General features: G+C 42.9%; 2 protein-coding genes and 1 long non-coding RNA gene across 4 annotated transcripts in view; 1 reads left to right on the top strand and 2 right to left on the bottom strand.

The window, feature by feature from the left end:
- The window catches only part of LOC101832386 (carboxylesterase 1D-like), a 29,713-nt gene extending 27,485 nt beyond the window's left edge, over positions 1-2,228 (bottom strand). The window contains exon 1 of the mRNA NM_001281669.1: positions 2,173-2,228. Coding sequence (NP_001268598.1) covers positions 2,173-2,224 — 52 coding nt within the window. The 5' untranslated portion in view covers positions 2,225-2,228. The remainder of the gene's footprint in view (positions 1-2,172) is intronic.
- Positions 1-13,814, top strand: LOC121135909. The gene is made up of 2 exons (XR_005873027.1): positions 1-65; positions 8,958-13,814. It is a non-coding gene; the product is annotated as an uncharacterized LOC121135909 (long non-coding RNA).
- Positions 7,559-27,272, bottom strand: part of LOC101831953 (carboxylesterase 1E) — a 26,088-nt gene continuing 6,374 nt past the window's right edge. For both annotated transcript variants that reach the window (XM_040735295.1, XM_005079141.4), the window contains exons 4-14: positions 25,664-25,797; positions 23,830-23,983; positions 22,793-22,897; positions 21,888-21,992; positions 19,809-19,847; positions 16,852-16,992; positions 15,861-15,941; positions 15,470-15,617; positions 9,175-9,306; positions 8,175-8,247; positions 7,559-7,923 (exon numbers count right to left, since the gene is read on the bottom strand). In XM_040735295.1, the coding sequence (XP_040591229.1) occupies positions 7,752-7,923; positions 8,175-8,247; positions 9,175-9,306; positions 15,470-15,617; positions 15,861-15,941; positions 16,852-16,992; positions 19,809-19,847; positions 21,888-21,992; positions 22,793-22,897; positions 23,830-23,983; positions 25,664-25,797 (1,284 nt within the window). In that variant the 3' untranslated portion in view covers positions 7,559-7,751. The remainder of the gene's footprint in view (positions 7,924-8,174; positions 8,248-9,174; positions 9,307-15,469; positions 15,618-15,860; positions 15,942-16,851; positions 16,993-19,808; positions 19,848-21,887; positions 21,993-22,792; positions 22,898-23,829; positions 23,984-25,663; positions 25,798-27,272) is intronic.

The following is a 27,272-nucleotide window of genomic DNA, read 5'->3' on the forward strand; positions in this document are numbered from 1 at the left end:
CTGATAGAGCCGGAAGGAGAAAGTGTGCTCTGGATCACAGACAGCACGGCACCTGGCTGGGAAGGGTGAGTGTCCTTTGGATTACCATTGGGAGGGGGTCCATTGGAGAGAAAGATTACCCTGGGTGAGAAAAAGTGCACACAGGGAAGGCCCTGAGTGACTGGGAAGGGGGTTTTACTTGGACAAATAAATAACAGAAGTAGGTCTATGGTAGAGCAGACAAGACGGGTCTAGAATGATCTTCTTGTGGTTCTGAGATAGGCACAGTCTTCCAGGGAGGAGACACTGTCCACCAAACCCATTTGTCCTGTGGTCTCCACTCTTATAGTCTCTACAGCTTCCTCACCTGTCCTGTTTCTACTCTTTGAGAAACCTGCTCAAACCAAGTTGGTCTTTCCTTACATGGCTGGTGAACTTGAGACCCTTGGTCATGGCCACCCTGGGTGTCTTCTCTTGTCTGACCTCAGGGTCTCAGTTTGTCAGAGCATCCCTCATTGGGAGGGGCCTATTCTCTCATTCTTCATCTGTTTTCCTTTGAGTAGAAGCAAATTGTCACCAGTCTTCCTCAAAGCATGTGACCAGAAAAGAAAGGAAAATCACAAATTCAGTGAAAAATGGCCAGCAGAACTGGAGACTTCTCCAGGGAGGGAATCCAGTTACTGTGTCTCAGGCTACCGACAGCCAGTTGCAGATTAGAATATCCGTGATGTTGTTTACTAGTTAATACAAAAAATACTAAGCGGGACTTTCTAGCAGATAGGTACACATAGTCTCTACTTTAGGATATTCTGGAAGGCCATGGAGAATGGGGTGAGAAGCTGACAAATATATCCAATAGTTCAAACGGATGAAGGAGGTAAAGTCTGAGCAGAAATAGCCCGGAGGCCTGTGTTAGCTCAGTTGTGATCTCCTACCCTGAAGTGTGTAGAAACAGTTTACCCCCAGGTCAAGTATCTCATGGCACACAGGACGCAAAAATGACACAGATATTATGCAATTATGTATTTCAAATTATGTAACACATGCCACGCATTACTGAACACCCGCTGTGTGCCCAAGTACCTTTAGTCTTTTTACACAACTCCTCAAAGAAAACTTGCCAGGTGCCTACTCAACAGCTGCAGGCAAGATTTCAAGGCAACATGAATCCGCTACCTAAAGGCAAAAATAGGATAGGACTGCAGGGTAGCCAGCAATGGAGGAACTTTCCGCTCTGAATTTCTGTCTGTTCTTACTCTGCCTTACAGTTTGTTTCAAGCTTCACTTTTACATAGACAGAGAGAAGGTAATAATCCAAACAGAATACTGCTAGCTGAGTACTGGGCTAGACACCAGAGTCAGAAACAAGCTGGGTATCATTGACACTGGGGGATGGCATTCCCAGGTTACCTCAGTTTTTCCTCCATGTAGTGGCACAGACATATACCAAGACCCCTCATTTCACCTCAGCACCTATGGTGAGTTTTGCTCTCTGTATCTGTTGGTTTGGCACGTAAAGATCTGCATTCCCTGAGGGAACTATGACCCCAGGGCCTACCTATTAGAGGCCCCATCCCACCCTCAGCTTCCTAATTTATCTGAGTTTCTTGCCTGGTCTACCTCACCTGTCCTGATCCCCAAGATCTAAACACCAAAAAACCTGAAGACAGACCTAGACCCCCTGAAAAGCTCCTGGTAACTGTCCCCATGCCACCTCCCTCCTCCTCTCTTCTTTCCAGATGAAGTGATGGCCCTTGTCCCTGTCCCTCTACTGTAGAGATGGAGTCACCTAGGCACTGCATCGTCTAGGTACTGCAAAGTTAAGGATATAGTCTTGGAGTTGTTAACTGGGAGTCAACCTTGTATCTGCCTCCTGAGTTTGCATTTTCAACATTTTGCTCGGTACTCTCTATGACCTGCTTGCAGATTGACCAAGAATCCCACAGAAATAGACTAAGCTTTCTCCAGCCTTCCTGTGACAACTGCCTACAGGTGGGTCTCTGGGTGTCTGTTCTCCCCTATGTCTCTGAGAGACTAAGGTTCTTTGGACTTCATTTCACTACTTCAAGAAAGCAAAAGTCACCAAGAGACTAAGACTATTTTGTCCTTGCCCTGAAAGTGTCATCATCCACTTGTGCCCAGAACAAAGACTGAAAATGCACACCCAGATATTTGTAATTTGAAAGAACTTACCCCAAGCTGTGCAAGCAGCAAGAGAAATCCAGACCAGAGGGTAGAGCCACATTGTGGATGGACAAGGGCTCCGTGGACCTGTGAGGTATCTGCTGCTCTTTAGCAATGTTTCTACTGTAGACCCAGGGACCCGCCTCCTTAAGTCTTGCCCAACCAGTTCAGTTATGTAATCTAAAGTGACAAAAAAGCTTTCCTTTCCCAAAGAGCTCCCTGAGTGTCAGTTGGAACCTTCAAGCCACACCCACCAAGAGTTTACCCACTTTTGTCTGAATAATCAGTACCCAATACTCAGATTACAAATGGCCAGAAACCCATCCAACAGCTTCTTATGTAAGTGCCTATCCCTGCAGCGCTCTCAGCTCAATGCACCTTGGACTCTCAAGAGCAGCAGCAGCAGGCAGGTGCCTGCAGACAGGGGAAAGTTTTGGTCTGGGGTCCTTAGAGGAAGCTGGAAATTGTTAAAACACTGCACATCCTCACACTGCTCAGCTGGGAAGTGAGGACACACGTCTCCAGTCTCCCTGCACTGCTATTTCCTAGAATCCATGCTCTCAAGTTTGGAAGGAATCTCACTCTCCAGCAACCTACAGATAAATTAGAAATTATCTTTGCCATATTTCTGCAAAGTGACCTGGCCCACCACACAGCACCTTCAGGGTCAAGGAAATCTACCCTTCAGAGCAAGGCCTTTTGAACACAATATTCTTAGAGTAAAAAATGAGCTCCACAGATCACGATCTTTGCCTCTAAGTGTCCATGCAAGCTGGGATTCTTAAACATTTACCAAGCTGCGTGGCCTCTTTTCATGGGAACTTGCAACAGCAGGTGGTGGTAGGTGGTGCATCTCTAGAATTGCTGGTCCTAGCCTGCTGCAAGATGTGACATCTTCGTGCTTTTGTCTCTTCGTGCTTTTGTGTCTGGGTACCTCTTTTCATCCTGCTGTCATGCATTTGGTTTGTTTTTACTTGGTCCTTTATTTTTAAATCTTCGAGATGCATGCCTAGGCTATTTGTGTTTCCATTTTCATTTGTGTCTAAGTATCTTTTAAGTTCTTGAAAGTCAGGAAATTTTTAACTGATTCATTTTGGAAAAAGTTACGTGAACTGATAAAATAATAGATATTCCACAGTTCTGCAAGACACTGTTCTGTGAATTTAAATCCACTTGATGCATATTTGTGTCTTTTAAAAATGTAGACAGTCATGATATGACTCCTTTTGTTCTGAGTCCTATTCATTTTATTTCCATTTTCATCTCATTTAAGGAATTTTGCAATCATTTCCCCTTCCCCATATTTCTTTAATGAATCATTGTTCTTTGCAAATTATATTGTTCAATCTTCTGACTTGCTTTTTGGTTTCATCCTTTTATGATCTGACACAATGAAAGAAGTTATTGTAGCTTTCATATTCAGATTTCTAAATTCTTCGAATTTGCAAAGACTTACTTCATTATCTAAAATGTGACCCGTTTGGAAAACATTCCATAAGATGATGAAATGATTATGGATTCTGCATCTGTTAAGTGGAATATTCTCTAAATTCCTGTGAAGTCCATATGATGTTTTGGGTAATTTAATTTTACTCTTTGTTGACTTTTTTATTTTTTTATTTTTATTATTTTTTTAAAATTTTAAATAGCTTGTTTTACATGTCAATCCCAGTTCCCTCTCCCTCCCCTCCTCCCGCACCCCATCCCCCCCCATCCTCCCACCCTATTGCCAATGCCTTCTGCATAGGGGATATCTAGAGTCTATCATTTCATTCAGGGTAGGGTCCAGGCACTTCCCTAAGAGTCCAGGCAGAGACAGCAACCCTCTTTGTGTTATGGACACATGATGTCTGTTAGTATTCGAGGGATAAACACTGATCCACTGCTCAGGACCCCATAGGTAGCCCAGGCCTCCACATTGACTCTCACATTCAGGGGGTCTGGATCAGTCCCATGCTGGTCTCCCAGCTGTCAGTCTGGGGTCCAAGAGCTCTCCCCCTGTTAGATCAGCTGTCTCTGCTGGTTTTGCCAGCCCATTCTTTGCCAATTTGCTCTTTGCTCCTCTCTCTCTGTCGCTGGGTTCCTTGGGTTCTGTTCAGTATTTAACTGTGGGTGTTTGCCTCTGCTTCCATCAGTCACTGGATGAAGGCTCCAGAATGGTTATAGACATCAAGTTCACTATCAAGAATAGGCATTCGAGGTGGTCTCTACACTATTGCTTAGCTTGCCAATTGGTGTCACCCGTTTAGATCACTAGAGGTCACAATGGTGCCTGATCTGTCTTCTAACCTATGATTCCCTCTTCCCTCTATCCTACCCCCCCCCAGTCGACCTTCCTGTTCCTCCATGTCCTACTCTCTCTTCCACTTCTCCCCCTCTCTATTTCCCAGGTCCCCCTCCCCCATCCCTCGCTGTGTTCCCCATCTGTTCAGAGGATCTTGCCTCATTTCTCTTCTCTTGGGTACCATGTATATCTTTTAGGTTCTTTCCTGTTTTCCAGACTCTCTGTCAGTGGAAGTGCAGACTGGCACTCTCCTGATCCATGTTTAAAATCCATATATGAGTGAGTACATACCATGTTTGTCTTTTTGTGACTGGGTTACCTCACTCATGATGGTTTCCTCCAGTGCTATCCATTTACCTGCGAATTTTATTTTGATGATCTCCCTGTTGCTAAGAGGAGGGTACTGAAATCACCCACTGTTTTTGTACAAGTGCTCCTGATGTTACTGTTATTGTTTTGGTACCCTACCATTCTGTGTATTTGCAATCACTGTATTTTGTGTACTTACCTGTATGTCTCTTCTGACTCATTTGGTCATGGAGTCTGTTGAGTCAGGTTTTACTATAGCTGCTCTTGCTTGCTTTCAGACTCTGCTTGCTTGGATGCCCTTTCCCCTATGTTTGTGGAAGTTTTTCATGGTGAGGTGAACAACAAATTGTTGAGTCCATTTTTTTTTAAACAATCTAATCAGCTAGTCCATGTCTTTTAATTGGGGGAATAAGACTGTTAATGGTCTTTGTTTTTAAGCAGTCCGTAGTAGTTCTGGGGCTGGCTTTGTTGTTTCCACTCGTTTTGAGTGGGCTCGAACTGCTTCTTTCTCTTCTGTTTTCCAGAGGTTTGGCAACTCACTGATTTAGCAAATGCTCGAATTTTCATGATCCTTATTTGCTTATTTTCTCTTTTCTTGTGACTCAGTCCTTCTGTCGCCATAGTAGATTTTGTCTTATTTCTGTAATGCCGGCTTAGCACCCTCAAGGATGACTTCATTGGTAGAATGATCTAGATGGGCTGTTATTTTTATTTGGCAGTTGAAAACAAAGGGGAAAGTAACAGAATGTACTAAAATGTTAGAAATCAATAAATGTTTACAAGTAAATGACTAGAATAAAATGCAGAATATAGTTAAGAGAGACAACTGTGAAAGGGAAGAAACAGGTACAATTAAACAGCAAAATAAGGGTATGTGGGATGGCTCAGTGGGTGCCGTCAGTGCTGCCTAACCACCTGCGATCAATCCTCCTGGAGACCTGCACAGTGGGAGTAGAGGACAAACTTCTATAAATTGTGTTTGTAATGCTCACCATGCCCAGCAGGAGACTTTGTGAGTTGAACCAATTGTTCCTCAGATGCTCTGATCATCAGAATGAGCTGGGCTGGGTAGCATCAGTGCTATCTTGACAGCTGAACTGATGGTTGGATGGTTGCTAGCGCACACGTTTGTTTGGCCTGCTGGCTTGAGTGGAGTGTGGGTTGTGATACACTTGAGTGTCTGTGGAGTGGAGTGATAGATTGACACTGTTCCCTCCCCCACCACACAGGTGATACTGGAAAGCCTCCCACTCAATCGCGTGACTGCCTGCCTTCCCAGAGCAAAATAAGCTCTCAAGACTGACTTCTTGGCAGTTAGCCAACAGAAATTTGCTGTGGGTTCGTGCAGACATGGAAATGCTGGGAGTATTTCTTCCAGTGACAATCTTAATTAGACTCTGCTTCTTTCTTACAGGGACTGTGTCTCCCCTGAAAACCCCCCATGAGTCTCCTGTACGGTCGTTTAAAATCCCCAGTCTACTTAATTCAACGCCTGAGTCATTACTCAGTCTAGATCAGCTGCTCCTTTATTTTGTCTCTTGCTAACCAGGTCTTCTTTTCTGTGGCTGCAATTTTTGCATTTAATATTTGATACAATGTCTACAATAAAAGAAACTGAAGTAGATGGTATTTATGAGGAAATATGAGCACTGCATGCTTTTCTGTTAGTCTGATAAAACCCCCATTCTTTGAGTGTGCGTGTGTGTGTGTGTGTGTGTGTGTGTGTGTGTGAGTGTGTGTGTGTGTGTATGTGTGTTCTAAAGGGCTTGAAATTTTCTAGCATAGGATATTCTTTTTGTTGTTGTTCTTTCCTTAGCTCCTCCAAACTACACTAATGTTAGCAGCAGTCCTTTTCTTTTTTTAACACTTATCCAAGGGCTGATTCTGAAGGGCTTGTGTCTTGCTTGGTGCTCAGCTTTCAGCCTGACCTGTGCATGCACCCTTGGCAGGAATCTCTCCCACACAGTCGTTTCATTTAGTCACATTTCTCAAACTTGATACTCAGTAGCGGCTCGCTTGAATGTGACATCCAATCCAGTTTCCAGAACTCTTAGAGGACTCCTGGTCCTGGACATTGGAATGCAGATTTCTCTGTGAACTTGTTCTTCTTGAGCAACAAAAGACTTCTAGTAACACTGCCCAGGACAGTTTCCCTCTGCTCTCCTGGGTGTGAATATATTTTCTTTTTCTTCAGCCTCTTTGCCATGCCTTCAGAGGAGAGAAAGCCTTATACTTTCCCCCTTATGGACGTTATTGATCAGGATAAGGCAAGCCGGGCAGGGCTTTATGTAGATGCCACCGCCTGTGCTTCATTGGAGAAGTCAGTTATGTGTGTAACTCCTCCTTGGATTTCTGGTTCCACGGACTTTATATTCTCCTATTACACCCCACTTAATTAATATTCCGCTAGACTCTTTAAAATCAGGTTCTTCATGTGTTGATGATGTCATCACTCAGAAGCAGAGGGAAGGATGTAGGGAGAGATCTTACGTACCCACAGTGCTATGGGTACGTAAGATCTCTCCCTACAAAGAGAGAACATCTCCTTCCCCGCAGCTCTCATATCCCCCCTCCCATACGTTCTACATACCTGTGACCACGCCCGTAGCACTGTGGGTACTAAGATCTCTCCCTACAGAAGGTGAGTGGGGATCCCCATTTCTCTCCCCCCAAGGCCTGCTCTCCTCTAGATTTCTGGATCATCATTCCCTGACTCCAGTCAATCTCTGCAGAGCCATCTCTGGTCACGTTTTTCTCTCTGAGGAGCATAGATTCATCTCCAATCCAGGTTACCGACCTTGATTTGATTTACAAACCAATATTTATTTCCCAAATTGAGTCCTCATGTACAAATATTCTTTCTCTCTGGCCTCTGCCCACTCCCACTGCACAGTTCCCTAGTCTCTCCAGTAACCCATCATTAGCCAAAATAATCTATTGTGGAATAGGTTCATTTGTGTTTCCCTGGTCTTTTGAGGTTGGCAGAGCCTTCCATTCACAGCTCGGTATGTCCTGTCAGGGGTGGTTTCTTAGCCAGTAGTTCAGTCCATAAAGCTACTTCCTTGTCTTTTAACCTCTGGGCTTGTTGAATGGTAGCTCCAATCTGCAGGTAACCTTCTTTCTGGTCATACTCTGGCCAATGGGGCAGCCCCTTCCCATTGGGGTTCCTGGGAACAGAATCAAATAGAATCCTTAAAGCTGCTGTGTGTTTCAGGCATTCCTAACACATGTATGTGGATGTCTGGTTTATCTCTTCCAAAGACTCATGCACCAAAGAGATGGGAGCAGCGTTGACTCAACCCCGGGTCACAGGGTTAGAGTCGATCACTTAAAATTTAAAAGCCGTCCCTTCCTATTGGGTATCCCTATTGTGTCCTCTTACCCACCAACCCTGCTCCATCTGGGTCACCACACTCACCCATTCCGAGCGAAGTTTGCCCAGAATTTCATCACCGTCTTGCTGAGATTGATCTCCTCTTCTGAGGCGCCATCTATGAGTGATAAAGATAATCCTTTTGAGTCAGTTCATGGTCTATAAGCTAACTAGTGGTATCACTTGGGAGATTTTTAGAGAAGTCGGGTTTGGGCTTTCACACCAAAGCCTTTGAATCAAAATATCCATTGCTAGAAGATCGAGTAGGGTTGGTACACCATTTCAATTTGAGAATGACTTATCTAGGACACCACAGTCAGGTAGTGCATTCTGTTGGTGGTGACCCATGTCCAATGCCACTGACCTCCTTGATACGGAAATGCTATAGGTAAACAATTCCAGTGAATCACAGGATTCAAGTGATTTCTGGACCTCACATCTTTTCTTACTATTCCTCACAAACACACAATTAGATGTACAATAGCCCTAAGACATAATCTTGGGGGCTGCACAGGGTGTGTCATAACTAGCCAAAGAGTGTCTCAAGGCCAGTCATTAATCACAGTAACTGCTGGAAGTAAAGGTATTGGAGATATTCCGAAAGGTTTTCTTTAGATACTATATTATAAATTATAGATAAAGTATCACATGTGGCTAGGCATGCATATAGGGGCAGAGAGATGCATATGACAGCTGACTCATGGTCATGGACAGCTTGACCTCACCCTCACTCACATCCTGATACATCATTTTGAGTGGGAATTGAAGCATCAGTGGCATTCTTGTCTTTCAATGAGACACTCAGATGACCCCCTTTTCTTGGTCTAGATCCAGACACAGAGTATTGCTGGATTCCCATGAGTATGAACGTTCCTATGCTGGGGCAGGACCAAGGCTTGCTAACTTGACAATTGAACTCAACTCTGTTACCCTGAATTGGGCAATGAACATCAAGAGAGGAGGAGAAATGTGCTCAAGGCCACATGAGCAAGACTGGAACCCAGAACTCCTAACCACAAGCTCACAGGCAGCAAAGCAGCATAACCTCTTAAAATCGGTGCACCGAAGACAGAGTAGACTTCATCTCCGTGGTCTCCTATCACCGTTTTGGGCTTCATTTCTGGTGAGAAGCTTGGGCGATATTGAAACTCATACACGTAGGTGGGGGCTCCAGCATCTGGGAAGACATGGATTCATGTACAGTTCAAGTTGCCAGACACAAGCCTCAGTGGTTTTGAGGGCTCAAAACCCTAGAAGTACCTTACAGAAACCCTTAGAGTTTTTATCATTTAAGCACAAAGATAATGATGGATAACACAAGACAAATAAAAGGCATGAAAGTCAATGACAAAGAACAACAAACAATATTCAGAAAATCTAGCATGGCCTTGACAATCTTGGTTCTTAGTATAGAGACAAGACAAAGTGTTATAAAAACACAACTAAATCAAATGATATCTGTAGCCAAACTATTTTCATTACAAAGTGATATACATTCTCATATCAAAGACACAAAAGGGTATATGGTAGAGGGATGTAAAATGGAGAGTTGTTCTATCAATCAAAATTGTGCCTAGTGTCCTATACCAGAGCGTCTCAGTATAAATTAAGTGTTAGAAGATCTGAAAGGTCAGATTTTCAGATATAAAATTCATAAGGAAACACAGATCTTGATCAGTATTTTGAAAAACCAATCTAATAGCATTGTGCATAATATTCCACCCAGCACCAACACAGTACCTATTAGTTTCCAGCACTCATGGGACATTCTGCTGAAACGATCCCATGTGAGGACAAAACACAATTATCAGCTAATACAAGAAGACTGGGATTGGAGCTAGTATCCTTTCTGATCACAATGGATTGAAACTAGTCATCAACTACAGGAGGAATTTTGGAAAATTCATAGACTCTTGGAAAGAAACATGGTTCTGAGCTACTAATATGTCTGTTATGAAACTAAGTGAAAAAAATTAAAGCATATTAAAACAGGGCTGGAGAGATGGCTTGGTGGGAAGGCCTTCGGCTCATAAGAGTCAGGACAAGGGTTTGGATGCCCAGCACATGTGTAAAATACAGCCGACCTTTGGCATTATAGGCTGACATAATCCGAGTGGACTGGAGGCAGAGCCAGGGGATCTCCAGAGCAAACTGACTAGTTAGATAAACCTGAACTGTTAAGACCTGAGTTCAAGCCAAAGGCCCTGTCTCAATATGTAAGATGCAGAGCAACAGAGTTCTGGTCTTTACACTCACACACACGAGTGTAAGAAAATGGAGTCAACAGCATCACAACTTGCCAAAACTTACGGGATATAGCAAAAGCAGTTGCCTGAGAAACATTCATAACATTAAACAATGACATCTAAAAAGAAGCAAAGTATCAAATGACCTACAGTTACATAAAAGGGATTTAAAAGGCCAACAAAGTAAGCCCAAGGATAACAGGAAGAAGAAATACATAGGAGCAGATAAAAAAGCAAAGGCCTAGAGAGTCAGCTCAGCAGTGAAGAGCCCTGGCTGCTCTTCTAGAGGATCTGCCTTCAGTTCTCAGCATCCAGTTGTCAGCTCCTACATGGGGGCTCACAAGCCACACACAGCTCCAGGGGATCCAATTCCTCCTCTGGCTTCCGTGGACACAGGCACACATGGTGCACAGATACGTATGAAGGAAAAATGTCCACAATCATAAAACTAAGAATATTTTTAAAGTGAGTTCTGAAACTATAAGAAAGGATAAGAGAAATCATGAATTTTTTTCGTTCCTGTTTTTAAAAAGAAAATCAAAAAATAACAAACCTTTAATCAAACTAAGAAAAAGAGAGAGGACTTACACAAATGAAAGAAATGAAAGGCCTGGTGTTACAAATGCCACTGAAGTACAATGGAGCATAAGAGAGTATTACAAACTACTTCATACCCACAACGTGGGTAACCTAAGACACAGAAAGATGTTTTCATTCCAATATAGTTTACCAAGAATGAAGTAAGGTCTGGAGAGATGGCTCTGGCTCAGTGGTCCGGAGGTATGGTGCTCTTCCTGAGTTTGTTAATAGCCCATATCAGGCAGCTCACAACCTTCAATAACTACAGCTCCAAGAGATCCAATACAGTCATCTGATCTTTACAGCACTGTGCATACACACACACATACAAACACACACACACACACACACACACACACACACACTACAAATAGGTTGAATTAGTGATAAGCACCCTACCCATGAATAAATTTCCCACATTCTGATGGCTTCACAGATGGGTCACACCAATCGCAGAGAAAAACTAGTATCAACTCAAACATTCTCCCCAAATTTCCTTAAAAACCAAGAAAGTGGGAGTAGTTACAGGAAAGGATTACCTTCAAACTAAAATAAGAAAAAGACATTATAAGAACAATTCAATAGCAAATACACCATATCTTCCATAAGTATAGATAGAAAGCACTCAAGAAAATGCTAGCAATGAACTATAACAGCACATTTAAAGGCTTATCCAATTTGATGCAGTAAGACTTATCACAGAACTATGAAAATGATCCATTTTTGTGGTGTGTAGCATTACAGAATGATGAGCAAAAACCAGGTGGTCGTTAAGGCCAGCCTGGTCTACACAGTGAGTTCTAGACAGCCTACATAGTGAGACCCTGTCTTAAAAAAATAAAAACAAAAGTATATAAAAGGGCCCACATTACACAAAGTGTTCAGTTGGCTCTGTGCAATTCCTATAAAAGTTCCAGTGCCAATATTCACAGGTACAGAAAAGAAATTCTAAATTCATATGAAATATCAAGGATGAGAGTAAACACATACACACACATTCAAACACACAAATGTATATATGCATATAAGTACTAAATCAAGGCAATCATGAATAATAAGAACAATGCTTAATGTCTGATCCAGTACTTTCATGCTGTACTGAAACTTGAAATAAACTTGTACTAAAACTTAGAATAAGAAAGTACTTGCAACAACAACAAAAAGGGAAAAGAAAAGACAGACACACTGACCAATGGAACCCTATAAGGAACTCAAATGAAGCCAAGAGCATAAAGTCAATTTTGGTTAGAATATGGCAAGGCTTTCCATTTCATGAGAAAAATGTGTGTGTGCTGTATTTTTCACCTAGAATAAACATAGTCTCTAGTTATGATGAACTTCTTATGATTGTTGTACATTCCAAGAAAGTAAAATTAGAAAAAAGAAAGTCACTGTAGTAATAGCTGTTCACAAAAGTGGATTTTCTTTCTTTCTTTTTTTTTTTTTCTTTTTTGGTTTTTCGAGACAGGGTTTCTCTGTATTGCTTTGGAGGCTGTCCTGGAACTTGCTCTGTAGACCAGGCTGGCCTCAAACTCACAGAGATCCACCTATTTCTGCCTCCTGAGTACTGAGATTAAAGGTGTGTGCCACCAATGCCCGGCCTCACAAAAGTTGATTTTCATATGCAGAAATGTTGGACACTTATATAATTTACAAAAGACAAACTAGAAAATTGGATTATAGTCTAATTCACAACCAGAAACTAAAACAACAATAAGAAAACATAGAGGAAGAAAAAGCTATGACATTATCTGGAACATGGTTGTCTGTGTTTGACATCAAAAGTGGAGACAACCCAGGCAAAAATTATATCCGATTGCAAAGCAAAGGGAAAATAATGAACATTCTAAACAGACAACCTCTTCTGATTATGTGTGTGTATTTGTATTTGTGCAAGGTGGGGAGTTTTTTCAAATGGTACATGCAACAAAGGGTTGCTATACAAATCATCCAAGGAATGTAAATAATTCAATAATAAGAAGAAAAGCAAACAAGCCATTTGTTGGGTAAGGATCCAAACCTGGGGGAGTGTGACTGAAATCCTAGCACTTAAGACAGTAGTCAGGAGGAGATCAAGTTCAGGGCCAGGGTTAACCTTGTCTAAAAAGAAAGACTTTGTCTTACAAAGAAAATAAAATGACAAGGACTTGAGTAGACAATTTTTAAAAAGCAGCATAAAAGTAAAAATAGACAACAGATTAATAAAAAATTTTTAACATCAATGATCACTGAGAATCACAATGAGACAGTGTCTTTCCCAGTCTGAATATATTTTATGAAAAGCTACTAATAACAAGTAGTGGTGGCAAGGATGAGGAAAAAAGGAAACTCATTCATACAATGTGTGTGCTACAAAGCAAGAGGACAGCATGTAAAGTAAGTTAAAGATGTAGATGGAGTAATGCATGCTTTTAAAAAGGGAGATGTACTGCCATTATGACGTCATACATATAGATTGAGAATATGCTAAATGGACTAAGTCAAGATCTACATAGACAAATATACACACTGTGACTCACATGTAGCCTATGACAAAAGGTCTCAAAACTGCAAAGAGTGAAAGGGTCCCAGGCTGGAGGTGAGAGGTGGGTGGATTGCCACATAGTCAGAATGCTTGTATTCATCTTTGGAATGTTTTGTCATTCCTATCTATTTGTATGTTTTGTTGGATGGGCAGGCCACCATGCACATGTGGTTAGAGGATGACCGTGTGAGCCCCCCGCATTGAACTCAGGTCATCAGGTTTGGCAGCAAGAATCTTACCTGCTGAGCCATCTCACTGGTCCCTCCACTTTTCATTTTTGAGTAACATTGTACAATATGATAAGTACTGTTAATAAAGAATATTTAAAAATGCCGAGAGGAAATGTCAGGTTTTCACTAAGCAAAACTTGCTGAGGTAGCAAAGTCGCAGTAATTATTTTACAATGAACACATAAACTGTGATATCACTTTGTGTTTTTATTATTTATACTATGCACATATTTATTATCGCATTTGCTGTAGATATGAATTTATATGTATATAGCTCATCTATATTCTTACTGTCTACGTATCTTCAATATAGCACTGTGTTCACCCTTTTCCTCTTACCTGCAGCTGGGGAAACTGAAGTGGTAGCAAGTGGCTACTAGTTTACATCATGGTTGCAAACATGAATTTTAAAACCCTCTTGGAGGACTGCACAGATGCCTTGGTGGCTAAGAGAACTTGCTTGTCTTCCAGAGGACCCAAGTTTGGTTCAATGACCTTCTTTTGGCCTCTTTAGGGACCAGAAGAAAGGAACATCTCTCTCTCTCTCTCTCTCTCTCTCTCTCTCTCTCTCTCTCTCTCTCTCTCTCTCTCTCTCTCACACACACACACACACACACACACACTTGCACGTACATAAAAAAAAAAAAAAAGACGAGACCAAGCCTGGTCTATCAAGCTCCAAAACAATACAGAGAAACCCTGTCTCGACAAAACAAAAAACAAATTTTAAAATCATCCCAGAAAGTTAGGGAGGGTAATCCAGAGCATAGAATTATTCACTGGCTTGCAGATTATGGGAGAGAAGAAGGTCTCTACAAATGGGGGCCATGGAGGTCACACCATCCCCAGAGTAAGCTCATTCCCCCTGGCCTCACAGCCATGCCCAGCACTGAGTCACATAGGAAGGTCCTGTGGCAGACATCAATCTGCACATACTGCCACACTAAGATGGACAGAAGCTAGCCAAGAATACTGAGAGTGTCTATATTCCTATTCTACACAGGTCTTCTCCCTCATTGGCCTCCTTGGTCACAAACAGCCTTCCTGATTCTTTATCTCATTCCTACCCTTCCCCAGCTCCATTGCTAATACTCTAAAACTAGCCCTGGCCTCCAACCCCTTCTCAAACCTCATCTAGTAGTTGACCTCTAACCCCATATACCAGTATAATTTCAGTTAAGGAGACCTGTGACAGATGGTGTGTCACTTGTTCCTGTTTGCAGCCTGAATTCTGTCTGCCTCCACTATCTGCCACACTACCTGAGGGCTCTTTGTCTGACTACTACACACTATTTTGCCTACTTTCACAGCAACCCAACACTCAACAGAAACAGTATCCATTCGGACCAGGCTTAGCCTACAGCAAGTGGTCAAGGATGGATAAATACCCTGATTCCCTACTAATTAGGTGGTATCACCTTGAGATATGAGTTCTGCTTTTTTCCCAGCCCTCCCCAGCTCCAGGAATAGATGCTTAGTCAGGCATCATTCATTAGCCTCCGTTTCTTTTCAGAGTCACCTCCTCATCTCCCAACTCATATTTTCTGGGATCAATATCCTTTTCCTCCCTTGCATTTCAATTCTTTCTTCAGATAATGATGTCACAAATCAAAGACGCCAGTGCCAAGATAAGGCCAAAAGATCAGTTTTAGAGGCTCGGTGTCCATAGTTTCCCCATGTGCAGATGCCAGGAGGTATGGCAGTCAGAGAGACAAGTGATAAAATAAAGGGTCCATCTCCTGTCCAACCTCTGGGACTCACCTCTATGTCCACGGGACACAATCACAGATGGGACACCAAATGCCACATCTCCAATCAGCTCCAGAAGTTGGTGTTTATTTCTGCCTGGGTCTTCTGTGTCTCCTAAATACTTTTGGATGGCAACTGGAATCTCATCCTCAGGGAGGTTCTAGAACAGACGAGGAAAGTGACCACTAGCATGTGATTTGTGTGGCTTCTCCAGCTCATTGATTATGAACTGCTTGAGCCCAGGACAAATCCCTCCTGGGTAGTGAAAAAATCGGGACAGAAGGAAGACCCCAGTCATTTCATGACATTCAGTGGGTTTGCAATCTGGACAAATTCACAGCTCTTCTTTGTTTAAAAAAGGTTGGCATAAGTGACAAATTGACCTAATTCCATGGGTGCTTACAAGAATAAAAGAGGACTTCTTCAACAGTGATGTAGCCGTCTTCTGGTCCAATTTCACGTCAGAGGGTGGATAGTCCATCATCTGTTTAAAAACATGTTGAAGCACCTGTGAATCCTCAGGAGTTAGCAGAATGAACTAAATAAGCCAAGTGTACTGGTTGGTTTTGTGTCAACTTGACACAATCTAGAGTCAGAGAGGAAGGAACCTCAGTTGAGGAAATGGTTCAGGGCGATCCAGATGCAATGCATTTTCCCAATTAGTGATCACTGGAGGCAGGCTCAGTCCATGGTGAATGGTGCCATCCCTGAGCTGGTGGTCCAGGGTTCTATAAGAAAGCAGGCTGAGCAAGCCAGTAAGCAGCACCCCTCCAAGGCTTCTGTATCAGCTCCTGCCTCCAGGCTACTGCCCTGACTGTCTTCCGTGATTAACAGCAATATGGAAGTGTAAGCTGAATAAACCCTTTGCTCCACAACTTGCTTTTGGGTCATGGTGCTTTTGTTGGGCAGTAAAAATCCTAACTAAGACACCAAACAATTAAGGCAAAGCAGAATAAAATTATTGTGTTGGATTTTGATGGTCAATGATGTGTAATGAGAGCATATATGGAGACTTATGGCAAGCATGTTCAATTCCATTGTGGAAGCAGTGTTCCTCAGGCTGACTTGCCTGAACTTACAGCCATTTCCTACTTAGAGACACCCCTTGTTTGTTTGATTGCCTGAATCTTATCTCTATAAGCTCTCTCAGCCTGGACACTTAGAGCCCCTAGTTTTAGTAGAATGACAAAGTGTTTATTGAGATAGATTTCCAGGACTGGACCATCCAGGGTTAAAGTTAGCTCAGGAAGAAAATGTCTCAATGGAAGTATCCATGGGTAAGAAGAGACAGATGCCCTAGACACAAGCAGAGGTTGGTGAGGAAAGAACTTATGTTGCAAGAATGATGGGCAGGCAATGGGGGTGTTTTATCTAAGCGGTCTGTTTATGCTCACTGTTGGCAGAATCCAGCCAAACTCTTGCTTGTTGATTCCCACAATGTAGGGCACAGTGTTGAAATTCTTCTCAGCCAGGATCTCTTCAGGCATCTTTGGCAGCAGTACTCCATCAACCACAGTGGGAATGAAGGGATGACTCTGGGAAAGAGAGCACACTTTGCCAGGAATAACCCATTTCCATCTGAGTTTCTAAGGTAGCGTCTAGAACATAAACCCTACGGCTTGGGTAGGGGACCCAGGAATTTGAGGTCCTAAGAAGGAAATTAAGGGACTATATGCCACTAAGGCCTAACTTGGGGTATCTTTCATTGACAAGTTGAGGGTTGCAAGGAAGGTGCAGAGGGACCCTCAGCTGAAATAAAACATATATCATTGTAGAACATGTATTTCTACATCCGGAATGATACTCTCTATCCCTGATAGTTATGCCTGTAAAGTTGCCACGAATACTGCATTAATGACTCCTGAGCCAGCACTGATGGGGAATTCTGGAGCTAGGTTCCTGGAACCCTCTGCTCACAACATTGTCATCATCCTTGTATCATATGTGGGTCCCAGTTTTAAAGACACATTATATAACACAAATTTATTTCAAAGAATTAGCATACGTAGAATTTATTATACTAAAACTCCAGATCAATAGGGCTTAAGATTTCCCCAATCATGAGTCACATGAGAAGAAATTTCTTTGTCTTCAGAGTCACAATCATGAAATCTGCTATGGTTTTTAAATGCACTGTCTCATGAATCCACTACCTAATAATCCATTATTTCATTTTCTATCTCTTCCTGACTTTGTCACACAGTAGAGGTATCACATGACCACTCTTTAGTATGGATTCCCCAAGAGCTAGGCAATTCTCTCCCCTTTTGGGGTTTATTGCCATGTTGACTCATCAACATTGACTTCAAAGTTGAGACGCACTATAACTCAAGCCTGACAGAAGCCTGCCATCAGGAATGTTTCCTCCATAAGGCTCCTCACAACCTGTCTTGCTTGGGGACCCTGGACACATCAGCATCACTAGGCTCTAAGGCATCTTAATCAGAGAAATCACTTAAAGTAGCAAATACTTGGCAGTAACAGTCCTCAAGCTGGACACGTGTGATTATTAATGATGAGACAAGAAGATAAAGCTTTATTGCAAATAGGATGCTAGGACTACATGACTCACACTTGGCTCAAATCTCTCATTGCTCTGTCTGGGTGCTGCAGACGACCACAGTAATGTCACACCTGTGGACCTGGGGCTTATATGTTCACTTTAGCAAGTAACTAAATCATAGTTTATAGAATCTAGGATTAACGGTGAGCAGCATGTCTGTATTTATATTCTAAATTAGCTGTTTTTGAAAAACAGTTGGACTTTAGCTGTTTGGAATATCACTAAACCATGTACTTGTTAAACATTAACTATAGAGAACAGAGACAAAATACTGCTGAAAGAGAGAAGCACAAACTACATAAACACCACGTCCACTATCAAGTCATGCTGTAGGAGTCAATGCCACAAAGCTACCCGCCCAACAGGGCGGGGTCAAGGTAGAGATAAAAGGAAGTGAAAGGAAAAGGGGCTTCCCTCTTTTTTTCTGCTGGAAGCCCGCCACGCTTCTGACTCCCAGCTTGTGCGACTCTCTCTCTCTCTGGTAAATAAATATATTGTTTTCCCTATAGAGTATCGAGTATCGCTATATCATGCCAAAAACCCCTTCAAGACTGTCCAGACCCCAAATACTGTCCCACTGCTCTAGGCTGGTGTAACCTACCAAGACCCTGTATAACTGCTATGCACTGGCCCCCCCACGTGGGCTCAGCATCTGCCCTGGCTCTTACCTACACATCACACTATTTCCAGACTGCAGCTGAGCCCTCTGGGCATGCACTGCTTCATGCGGGGTCACAAACCCAGTCCTGTCTGTGGTGTCCTCCTTCCCACATCCATGACCAGCTCAGTTTCAGACCTCTTTCTTCATCCTTGCCTTCACCCCAAGCACACAAGCCTCCCTCAGCAGGTCTTGGCTGCTACTCTTCCCTCTGTCTGTAGCATTCTTCCTCCAGGGTTCAGGACAGCTAGCTGGCCTCCTTGCCCCCTCCAGAGCTTTATTCATGAACTTCAGCCACAAACACTTTAAAGACACCGCCCCTGACCCGTTCTTTACAGAAAACCACTGGCCAACTGTTGCCATCTCTCCCTGTTTTTAATTTAATTCTAGTTGATAGAAAACATACATATTACATGCTGTTATATACATTCTTTTGTCCTCTGCTACACACCTTGCCTACTAGGACAGAAGTCTCCAAGAAAGTGTGAAATTGCACACACTTCACTTTCATACCCAGCTGTTAAATCAGCCCCTGACACAAAGCAAGTCCTCAGTAACTCATTTCTGGATGACTGAAAGAATCTCATTTCACTCTCAAAAGACCCTTTAGGGAACTTCTGGGATCTCCAGGATTTAAACAGCTGGCCACAGCTGGACATTGGAAAGGTGGGAGAGAGGAGACAGAGGGTGATATTAGACTTTCCTAGATCATATGAGAACAGAAGTCTAGGCTCCTCTCTGTACAGCTTTAATTTTGTTCCTGCCATGAAACCTTTAGATAGGCATCTCTGACTCTGGAGAGCAGAGAGTTCTAGTGGAGCCTCTCCCTGCAGGCTCATTTTGGAAGTGAGGAATTTGAATGAGAAGGGGATAACTAGGCTCAGAAGGCACTGAGTTGTATTGATCAGGGGCACTCTACAGAGAGTTGTGGGTAAGTTCAGTGCCTGCCTCTGATTTCTCTGTCTGTGCTAACTAACAAATGAATGACTTGGTTTCCAACTCTGGGCCTTGGCAACGCACCCACAGGAATGACCAGACTTCTACAAATGGAAGGATTATTCATCCTTATTTCGAGTAAAAACACTGTTAAGACTCAAAAGAAGACTAACCCAGAAAGCAATGGTCCTTACCTGTCTAGCATCTCCATGTAAATCCAGCTTAAAAAGATTCTGTGAAGATAAGACAGAGACTGTGTTAAGAAGCCTTCCCTGCATGATATGTTATGATAGCCTTTCCTTCCTGATTCCTACAGTGTCCTCTGTGCATGGGCAGTGTGTGTGTGTGTGTGTAAGTATGTATGTGTAAATATGTGTGAGTGTGTAGGGGGTGAATATGTATGTGTGAGTGTGTGGAGTGTGTGTGTGAATGTGTGTGTGTGTAAGAGACAGTACACAGTGAGTGTGTGTGAGAGTGGGGGGTCAGTGTGTGTGAGTGTGTGTATGGGAGAGTGGTGTGTGTGTGTATGTAAGTGTGTGTGTGTGTGAGAGAGAGAGTGAGAGAGAGAGTGAGAGAGAGAGAGAGAGAGAGAGAGAGAGAGAGAGAGAGAGAGAGAGAGAGAGAGAGAGAGAGAGAGTAGGGGGTCAGTGTGTGTGGGGGGAGTAGGGGCAGCAGAGTCAAAGTCACTGGAGCTCTAGAGAGGCAGCTTCTGTGAGTGCCTGTCCTTTGTCTCTTCACCTTTCCCCCTACTAGTTCTCTTACAATACCCCAAATTACTCCACAGGAACAGTGAAAACAAAGTGATTGTTATGGTAACTTGAAGGGCTGTGGGGGCTGAGATAAGCTGGAGTGGCAGGAGAAAACACTTCATTCTTATCCAGATATTGTGAGTTTAGGCAACTACATGTGACATGGTGTTACCATGTCCCCGAATATAATTAACAGTTCAAAGATACCTGCAAGGCAGCATAGAGTTTACACCAAATGTATTGTTAGAGTTTGGGGAGGGTTGGCTTCCAAACAGACCTCATACAGTTCTTGAGTGCCGCTGTTTTTAACCTCCCAAGGAACAAACCACCTGCTTATAAAGTCATCAGAAATGATGGCAAATAGAGGGAGAGAAATTGGTAGATACCAAATATGCTCTCAGCACCTGGATCCAGCTGCATCCTGAGCCCCCTGCTCCTGAATGCCTCAGGCCTTGGTTACCTAAAGATTCTGTCAGTACACATTCCTGAAGTGAATGCTCTAGTTTTGTGTTGGAAAACTCTAATGCCCATGCTCACTGTAATTTATTCTACTCATACCTTCCTGTCTTGTACATTCACCATGTTCAAAGCTTAGATAATGGGTCTGACCCATGTATAGAAAGCAACTCTATTATGAGTTTTAGCTCTACAGTCAAGCTTGCTATCAGATGCTCTCTCTCTCTCTCTCTCCTCTCCTTTTAGTCATAGAAGCATTTTATAAACTCTTAGAATTATATCATGTGATCCTAGGTTCTCTGGAGTTTCCTGCATGTGATGGGCATTCCTATGGATGGAAGAAAATTTTTCTCATTCTGGGTATACAAACATATCTCTGAAACAGGAACCAAGGAAAAAACCTATAATCCCACTACTGAAGATGGTGATGCAGGAGAATTGAGAGGCCAGTCATGCCTCTCATGAGAGTGAGGCCATCTCATAAATCCAAAGAGAAAAAGAAAGCAGCCGTTCTTAACTTCAAAAGGCTTGAATTTCATTATTTATTGAGTCTGATGGACCAGAATCCAACACCCAAGGCCATATTGGACTCAATTCATGGATATACAGGAAGAACAGAATGCTAGAGGTGGTCTATGGGGATCCAGGATTGTCTTCTAGTGTGCAATGTCTGTATGAAGAGATCAGGCTCTCAGCTAAATCCTGAGACATCATCTGTACTTGTCCTTTCAAACTGAATAGTTATCACACCCCTATTTTTCAATTATTTGTCCTGTGAGTTTCTGTAATAAGCTATCAAAAGTATCATTTAGTCCTCAAACAGCACCTTTTTGAGAAGGGTAACACTAATGAATGTGTCTCTTCTTTGATTCCCATTTGATATATGATCATTTTTCTCTTTGGATTGTCCTGACAAGCAGAGATAATATTTACTTTATTCTTACATCTCCTACCCTGAGGCAAGAAAATGTACCAGATAGATAGCTTCTCCAAAATTACAGGCCAGAAGAAGTGATGAAGTCTGGGGTAAAGTACAAAGGTTGGGGACACTAGGACAGGCACACCTACCAATTTCAGTGTGGTCTCCAACAGTTCTTCCTCTGTCTTCTGGCGAAGGCAGTGAACCATGGCAGATGATGTGGTGTTTTTGCAACCAGTTGTAACTGCAATTTTCTTCAGTAGATCACAGTAGAGGTCAAGAATAGTATTTATACATTTGTCAATAAAGCCCAGGGTTCTATCCAATACCCACATTCTAATGATGGCACACCAGTGCCCAAAAGATGCAATACCAGCAGGTATGGGTTCTCGGCCCCTCAGAATGTTGCCCTCTGTTACTAATTGGAATTTGATACAGACTATTTAAATATTGGAGACTGTGTAAACTTTATAATTTATTAAGTGGAGCTGGGCATGTTGTCATACACCTTTAATCCCAGCACTTAGAGGCAGAGGCAGGTAGATCTCTGTGAGTTTTATGTCAGTCTGGTCTAAAGAGTGAGTTTCAGTCCAGCCAAGGTTACAGAGTAAGACCTGATCTCAAAAATTAGAAACAAATAATTTGTTAAGTGGGCACCCTATTGTGAATGTGATTGAGTTAAAAGAAGCCATGTGCAGTGTGGTGACAAAAAAGAACCCAGAATGCTATTGTCTGGTGTAGATCCACTTCCTCCATGCACTGGCCAGGTGGGTTTTATCACCACATATGAATTGCATCTATCCTGTATGGAGAAGTACTACATGTGATGTGCTCAAGAGAGTAATCCTTGCTGTCACACCAAAGCTTGTATTGGATTGCAGTGAATCTAAGAAACACAATTCACACAAAATCACTCCAGAACTTGCAGAGCTTGGCCTAGATGTGAGCTCAAAACAAGCTCTACCCATTAACCATACCAACTTCATCCCAGGACAAAAGGATTCATGAGGAGAAAAGATAAAAGGACCCAGGAACTTCCCAGCATGGAATTTACCTCAACCAAGGGTCTGGTGTTCTTCTTGACCAGGCCTGCTGTGAGGACCACACCACTCTCAGAAATGGCCCTGTGGAAGAGGTTCTTGGCCAAGGGAGACAATACCTGGCAGAGGGAAGTAGAGAAGAAAACTTTATTGTCTCAGTGACTCATAGACCTCTGTGGGACCAGGATTTGGACTCCATTTGATCACCTTGAAGACAGATGATAGATACAAGTAGAAATTGATAAAAATTCTAGGAATACTACAGAAATACATGCCATATTGTCCTTCTTGGATTTACCTGCACTTTTCCTTATCTCTAAGGAAATTACAAGCATTTTCCTCTAAATATTCAGCTAGTGAACCAATACATGTTTGAAAATGTGGTGATGTGTTGACATTCTGATAAATTCTCAGGGATTCTGAAGGCCACGCATTACTCTCAGAAGTTTCCGTAGATTCCCTTGGTTTCTCTTGCTCCTCGTCTCCGAGAAGACACCTCAGATATCAGAATGTGTCTGTGACCTACAGCCTTTATCCTGCCTCTCCTTGTTGCACTGTCTGTCCATCCCTCATCACAACCATCTCTCCTTTCCCAACTGGACCCTTAGTCCCAGATACTGTTGCCCTTCTTATTGGGTTTTCAAAGCCTTGAGGCCACCTCTGATGAGTTCCCAGTGTTTCAGTTCTCTCAATGTGTAGGTCTATCCTGCAGCCAAACAGTGATGCCTGCTCTACCTCATGCCCTTCCCAACACTCCTTCCCAAGAGTGAATTCTAGGCTAACATGATGAGCAAAGAGAAAGAGAATTCTATTACGTGAGAAGAGAAATAATACACAGCAGGTACTATTTATAGTGGGGCATAAAAATATCTCCTAGTAGCCAAGGAGGATTTGGTTCCTAGCCTTCCACTGTCTAATGCTGAGCAATAAAATTATCAACCTGAACCCAGATACTGAAAGCAAAGTACCCACAGCTGGGACTGACTGGTCTCCAAGGGATCCTATCAGCAGCCGTCGTGCCTGGATAAGATCCTGTGTTGGGGACACTTACAAGGACAGAGACACTTTCACCTCCTGCTGACTCTCCAAAGATGGTCACAGAGCATGGGTCTCCTCCAAAATTGGCAATGTTGTCCTGAACCCAGCGTAGTGCAGCCACCTGGTCCAAGTGACCCCAGTTCCCCTGGCTGTGTTCATCCCCTGTGCTGAAAGAAAGCAGGTTGAAGGTAGATCCATGGTGGCTGAATTTTTAGAGCTAGAGAGAGGCTGGTGTTCTTTGTGAAATAAGTGAACCCTGAATTCCCGGCACATGCTTTTATTGCCTCTCATCTCTCTAGAAATGTTCTGTCTGGTACTCTATACTCATCTTCCAGAAACTATGTAGCCTAAGAACTAGTGAGGAAAGAAGACAGACAAAATCTCCAACTTCTGAGTATATTTAATTCACACTTCCGAGCACAGTAAACAGGAGTGAAGAAATTTTAGTATGAAGTAAAGAAAGTTCTTTGAAGAAAAATAAAACTGGCTTACAAAAGTTGCATGTATGGAGCTGCCACTTCAGGTGGTATTTTCTGATTTCAGGACCAAGAGAGGCCTCCTGGAAGCAGTGGTCATTAATAGGGACTTGAATAAAATGAGCATGTGGGCTTATGAATATCATTAAGTATTACTCCTGTTAAAATGAGCAGCAGGTACAAAGACTTCTGGAACTAAAAATGTTGGTGTAACTAGCAGCAGCCGATCAGCAGAGCAGGTACTGTGAGCCTTGGCAGGGAGTTCTTTGTTGTTATAGGTGGGTGGGAACTGTCTATAGAAAGATGATTTAACCCGTATCTCTCACAGCACTCTGGCCACTCTGTAGAAAATACATGGCTTAAAAATGACAGGTTCACTAAAAAACAAAGCAGTGGTTATAACAATAATCCAGTCCTAAACTATAAGAGTGGGAGCAGGGAGTAGATGGGAAGTAGAAGTAATCAGTTTGCTTGGAAGTTGGAGACAAAAGGATTGGTTGGTTGGTTAGATGTTGAGTGTAAGAAAAAGAGAAGTCCCAAATGTCCCCAAGGCTTTTATGTTGAGCAAGCAAGCAAGAGGTGAGACAGCCAGAACCTGCTCATCTGTGTAAATGAAAAAGAAGGTGGTGTGCTCTCTGCTTGGAACAGCAGAAGCTTGGCATGACTCAAGAAGAAGCTTGGCATGACTCAATCCACCTCCTAAAGCACTGTGACAACTTGGCAAAACATGCTTTAAAGCCAACTGTTATCTATGTCTGGGATATCAGAGAGAACAGCACACAAATCTATTCAGAAGCAAGTCTAGGGAGTGGAGAATTAACAGACAGGTGATATCTATTACTGAAGCAAAGGAATGCATTGTGAAGAAGCCTAGAAGAGGTTTCTAAAATGTATGGCAACACTGGCGCTGGATCCTTGCATGCTTGACCTGGCAGATGTTACATTTTTGATGTGCTCATGTGAAAGGATATGGAGTAACAGAACCTGCAAAATGTGAGGTACAGTGAAACATCATTAAGACCCTGGGTGCACTGCCCTTGGAGGTGTTAAGCTCCCTGGGCCAAGGTTAGTTCCCTAGTGAGCTAGTTATAAAAGGAGCAAGACTTCCCAAATCCCCTCTCCAGCTTTGTGTCTCATCATGTGATCTCTTTCCACTTACTGCAGATTCCATTTCTGTCCCTCTGCCACGTTGATCTCAATAAGGGCCCTCACCAGACCTCAACTACAAGAAACCATGTCCTGAATGTTAGCCTCTTAAATCCAAAACTCAATATTTTCCTTATAAATATCACAAGATCTGGGGTTCTGATATATAATGAGAAAACAGATTCATATGAGGGTTTGTGTATAGAGAAGAGTTCAAAACTCTACCTGAGGAATCCCCAGATGCCCAGACGGTATTGAATGACCACCACCACCACATTTTCATGGGTAGACAGGACCAGTCCATCATAGGTTGATGCCCCACCCAACACTAGTCCACCTCCATGGATCCACACCATCACCTGAAAAAGGACACAACAACACATATCATTAGAAGCCTCCTGGAGGGCCATGGAAATGGTCTAGTTTAGTTTCCTGTATCTATATTGACTTAAGGAGGGCATCACCCAAGCTACAGTAGCACCTGCTATAGCCTTTCCTCCCCAGTTCCCTCAGCTGGGGTGAGTTGTCCCACTCATCATTTCTCACCTGTCTTCTAAGACTCATGAGCTCTGTCTTTACAGGTGTCCTTAACTAAAAACACCATCATGGAAACATCTAAGGCTACCAGTATCATGCTCACCCCAACACCCTATCCTCCTCATGTCAGAGCTTTCTGTGAATAGCTTATATTAAGCTTTCTCAGACTTTATGTCTGATTGCGTATATGGTGACACTGAGTGCAACAACAGGAAGTCCCATCCTGTGCTTTTACATTAGACCCGATAAAAGGACTTTCTTCTTTTTCCTCTTCCCCCTCCTCTTCCCTCCACATCCTCTTCCTCCTCACTCTCTTTCTCTCTCAGACAAGGGTTTCATATTGTTTAAAGACAGTGTAACATGACTGGCCTGGCTCTTCCTATGTAGACCAGGCTGACATCAAACTTTCCCAAATCATTTTTCCTAAGCCTCTTCAGTGCTGAGGCTGCATATGTGAACTAAATGCTTCTCTTGAGTGGCCTTTTCTTGACTAGTAGTTTTTACTTCTGATGCAGAGGGTCAAACTCAAGCCCTTGAGCATCTAGACAGCTACTTTTTTAACCTTTAAGCTACACTGTTGTCCCTCTTGCCTATCTTGATATCCATTAGTCCAGCAAGTTGAGGTGGTGATCTGAATAAAGGAGTAGACTTGATGACAGTGGAAACAACAGCACCAGAGCCAAAGGAGCATCCTGCAACTATTACAGTGGCAGAGGCAGGGACTATGGCAGTTGGCAAAACACAGCTATGTCGGCAGAATAGCAAAGTTGACAGCAGCACCAGAAGCCAACAACACACCAGCAGCAGCACCAGAGGTCATGAAATTAGCAATGGCAGCAGAAGCTTCAATAGTAGCAAAATACGGTGGTAGCTACCATCCTAGAAATGGTAGTGAGAGGCAGTTACTCTCAGAGAGTAGCAAGGACAGATAAGATGAATGGTAGAATTTAAGAGAAGATAGGATGGAGAGCCGAGGTTCATAGAGCTACAAGATAGGGCTACAAAAGCCCAAGAATAGGAACTACAAGTCTTGGCTGCCAGAAGAACTCCAGAGAGCTCCTCGATCTTAAGGACCCAGAGTCTCAGCAACCCTTGTTCCTGACTGGAGTTGAACAATAGCTACTGTCAGAGGTTAGGAGATCCTGATATCCAGGCCTGAAAGCTGTAATGCTTGCTGTGGTGTAATGCTGGGGGATCCCGATGTCTAGTTAAAACTGGAAGCTGCAACTCTAGTCCCTGCCCAGAGCAGGGAGTGTAGCCTTGAGGCTACTCTCAGAGGCATGAGGACCCTGACTTC

Source organism: Mesocricetus auratus, unplaced genomic scaffold (assembly GCF_017639785.1).
Source record: "Mesocricetus auratus isolate SY011 unplaced genomic scaffold, BCM_Maur_2.0 Super-Scaffold_100045, whole genome shotgun sequence".
In the NCBI taxonomy this organism is placed as follows: Eukaryota; Metazoa; Chordata; class Mammalia; order Rodentia; family Cricetidae; genus Mesocricetus; species Mesocricetus auratus.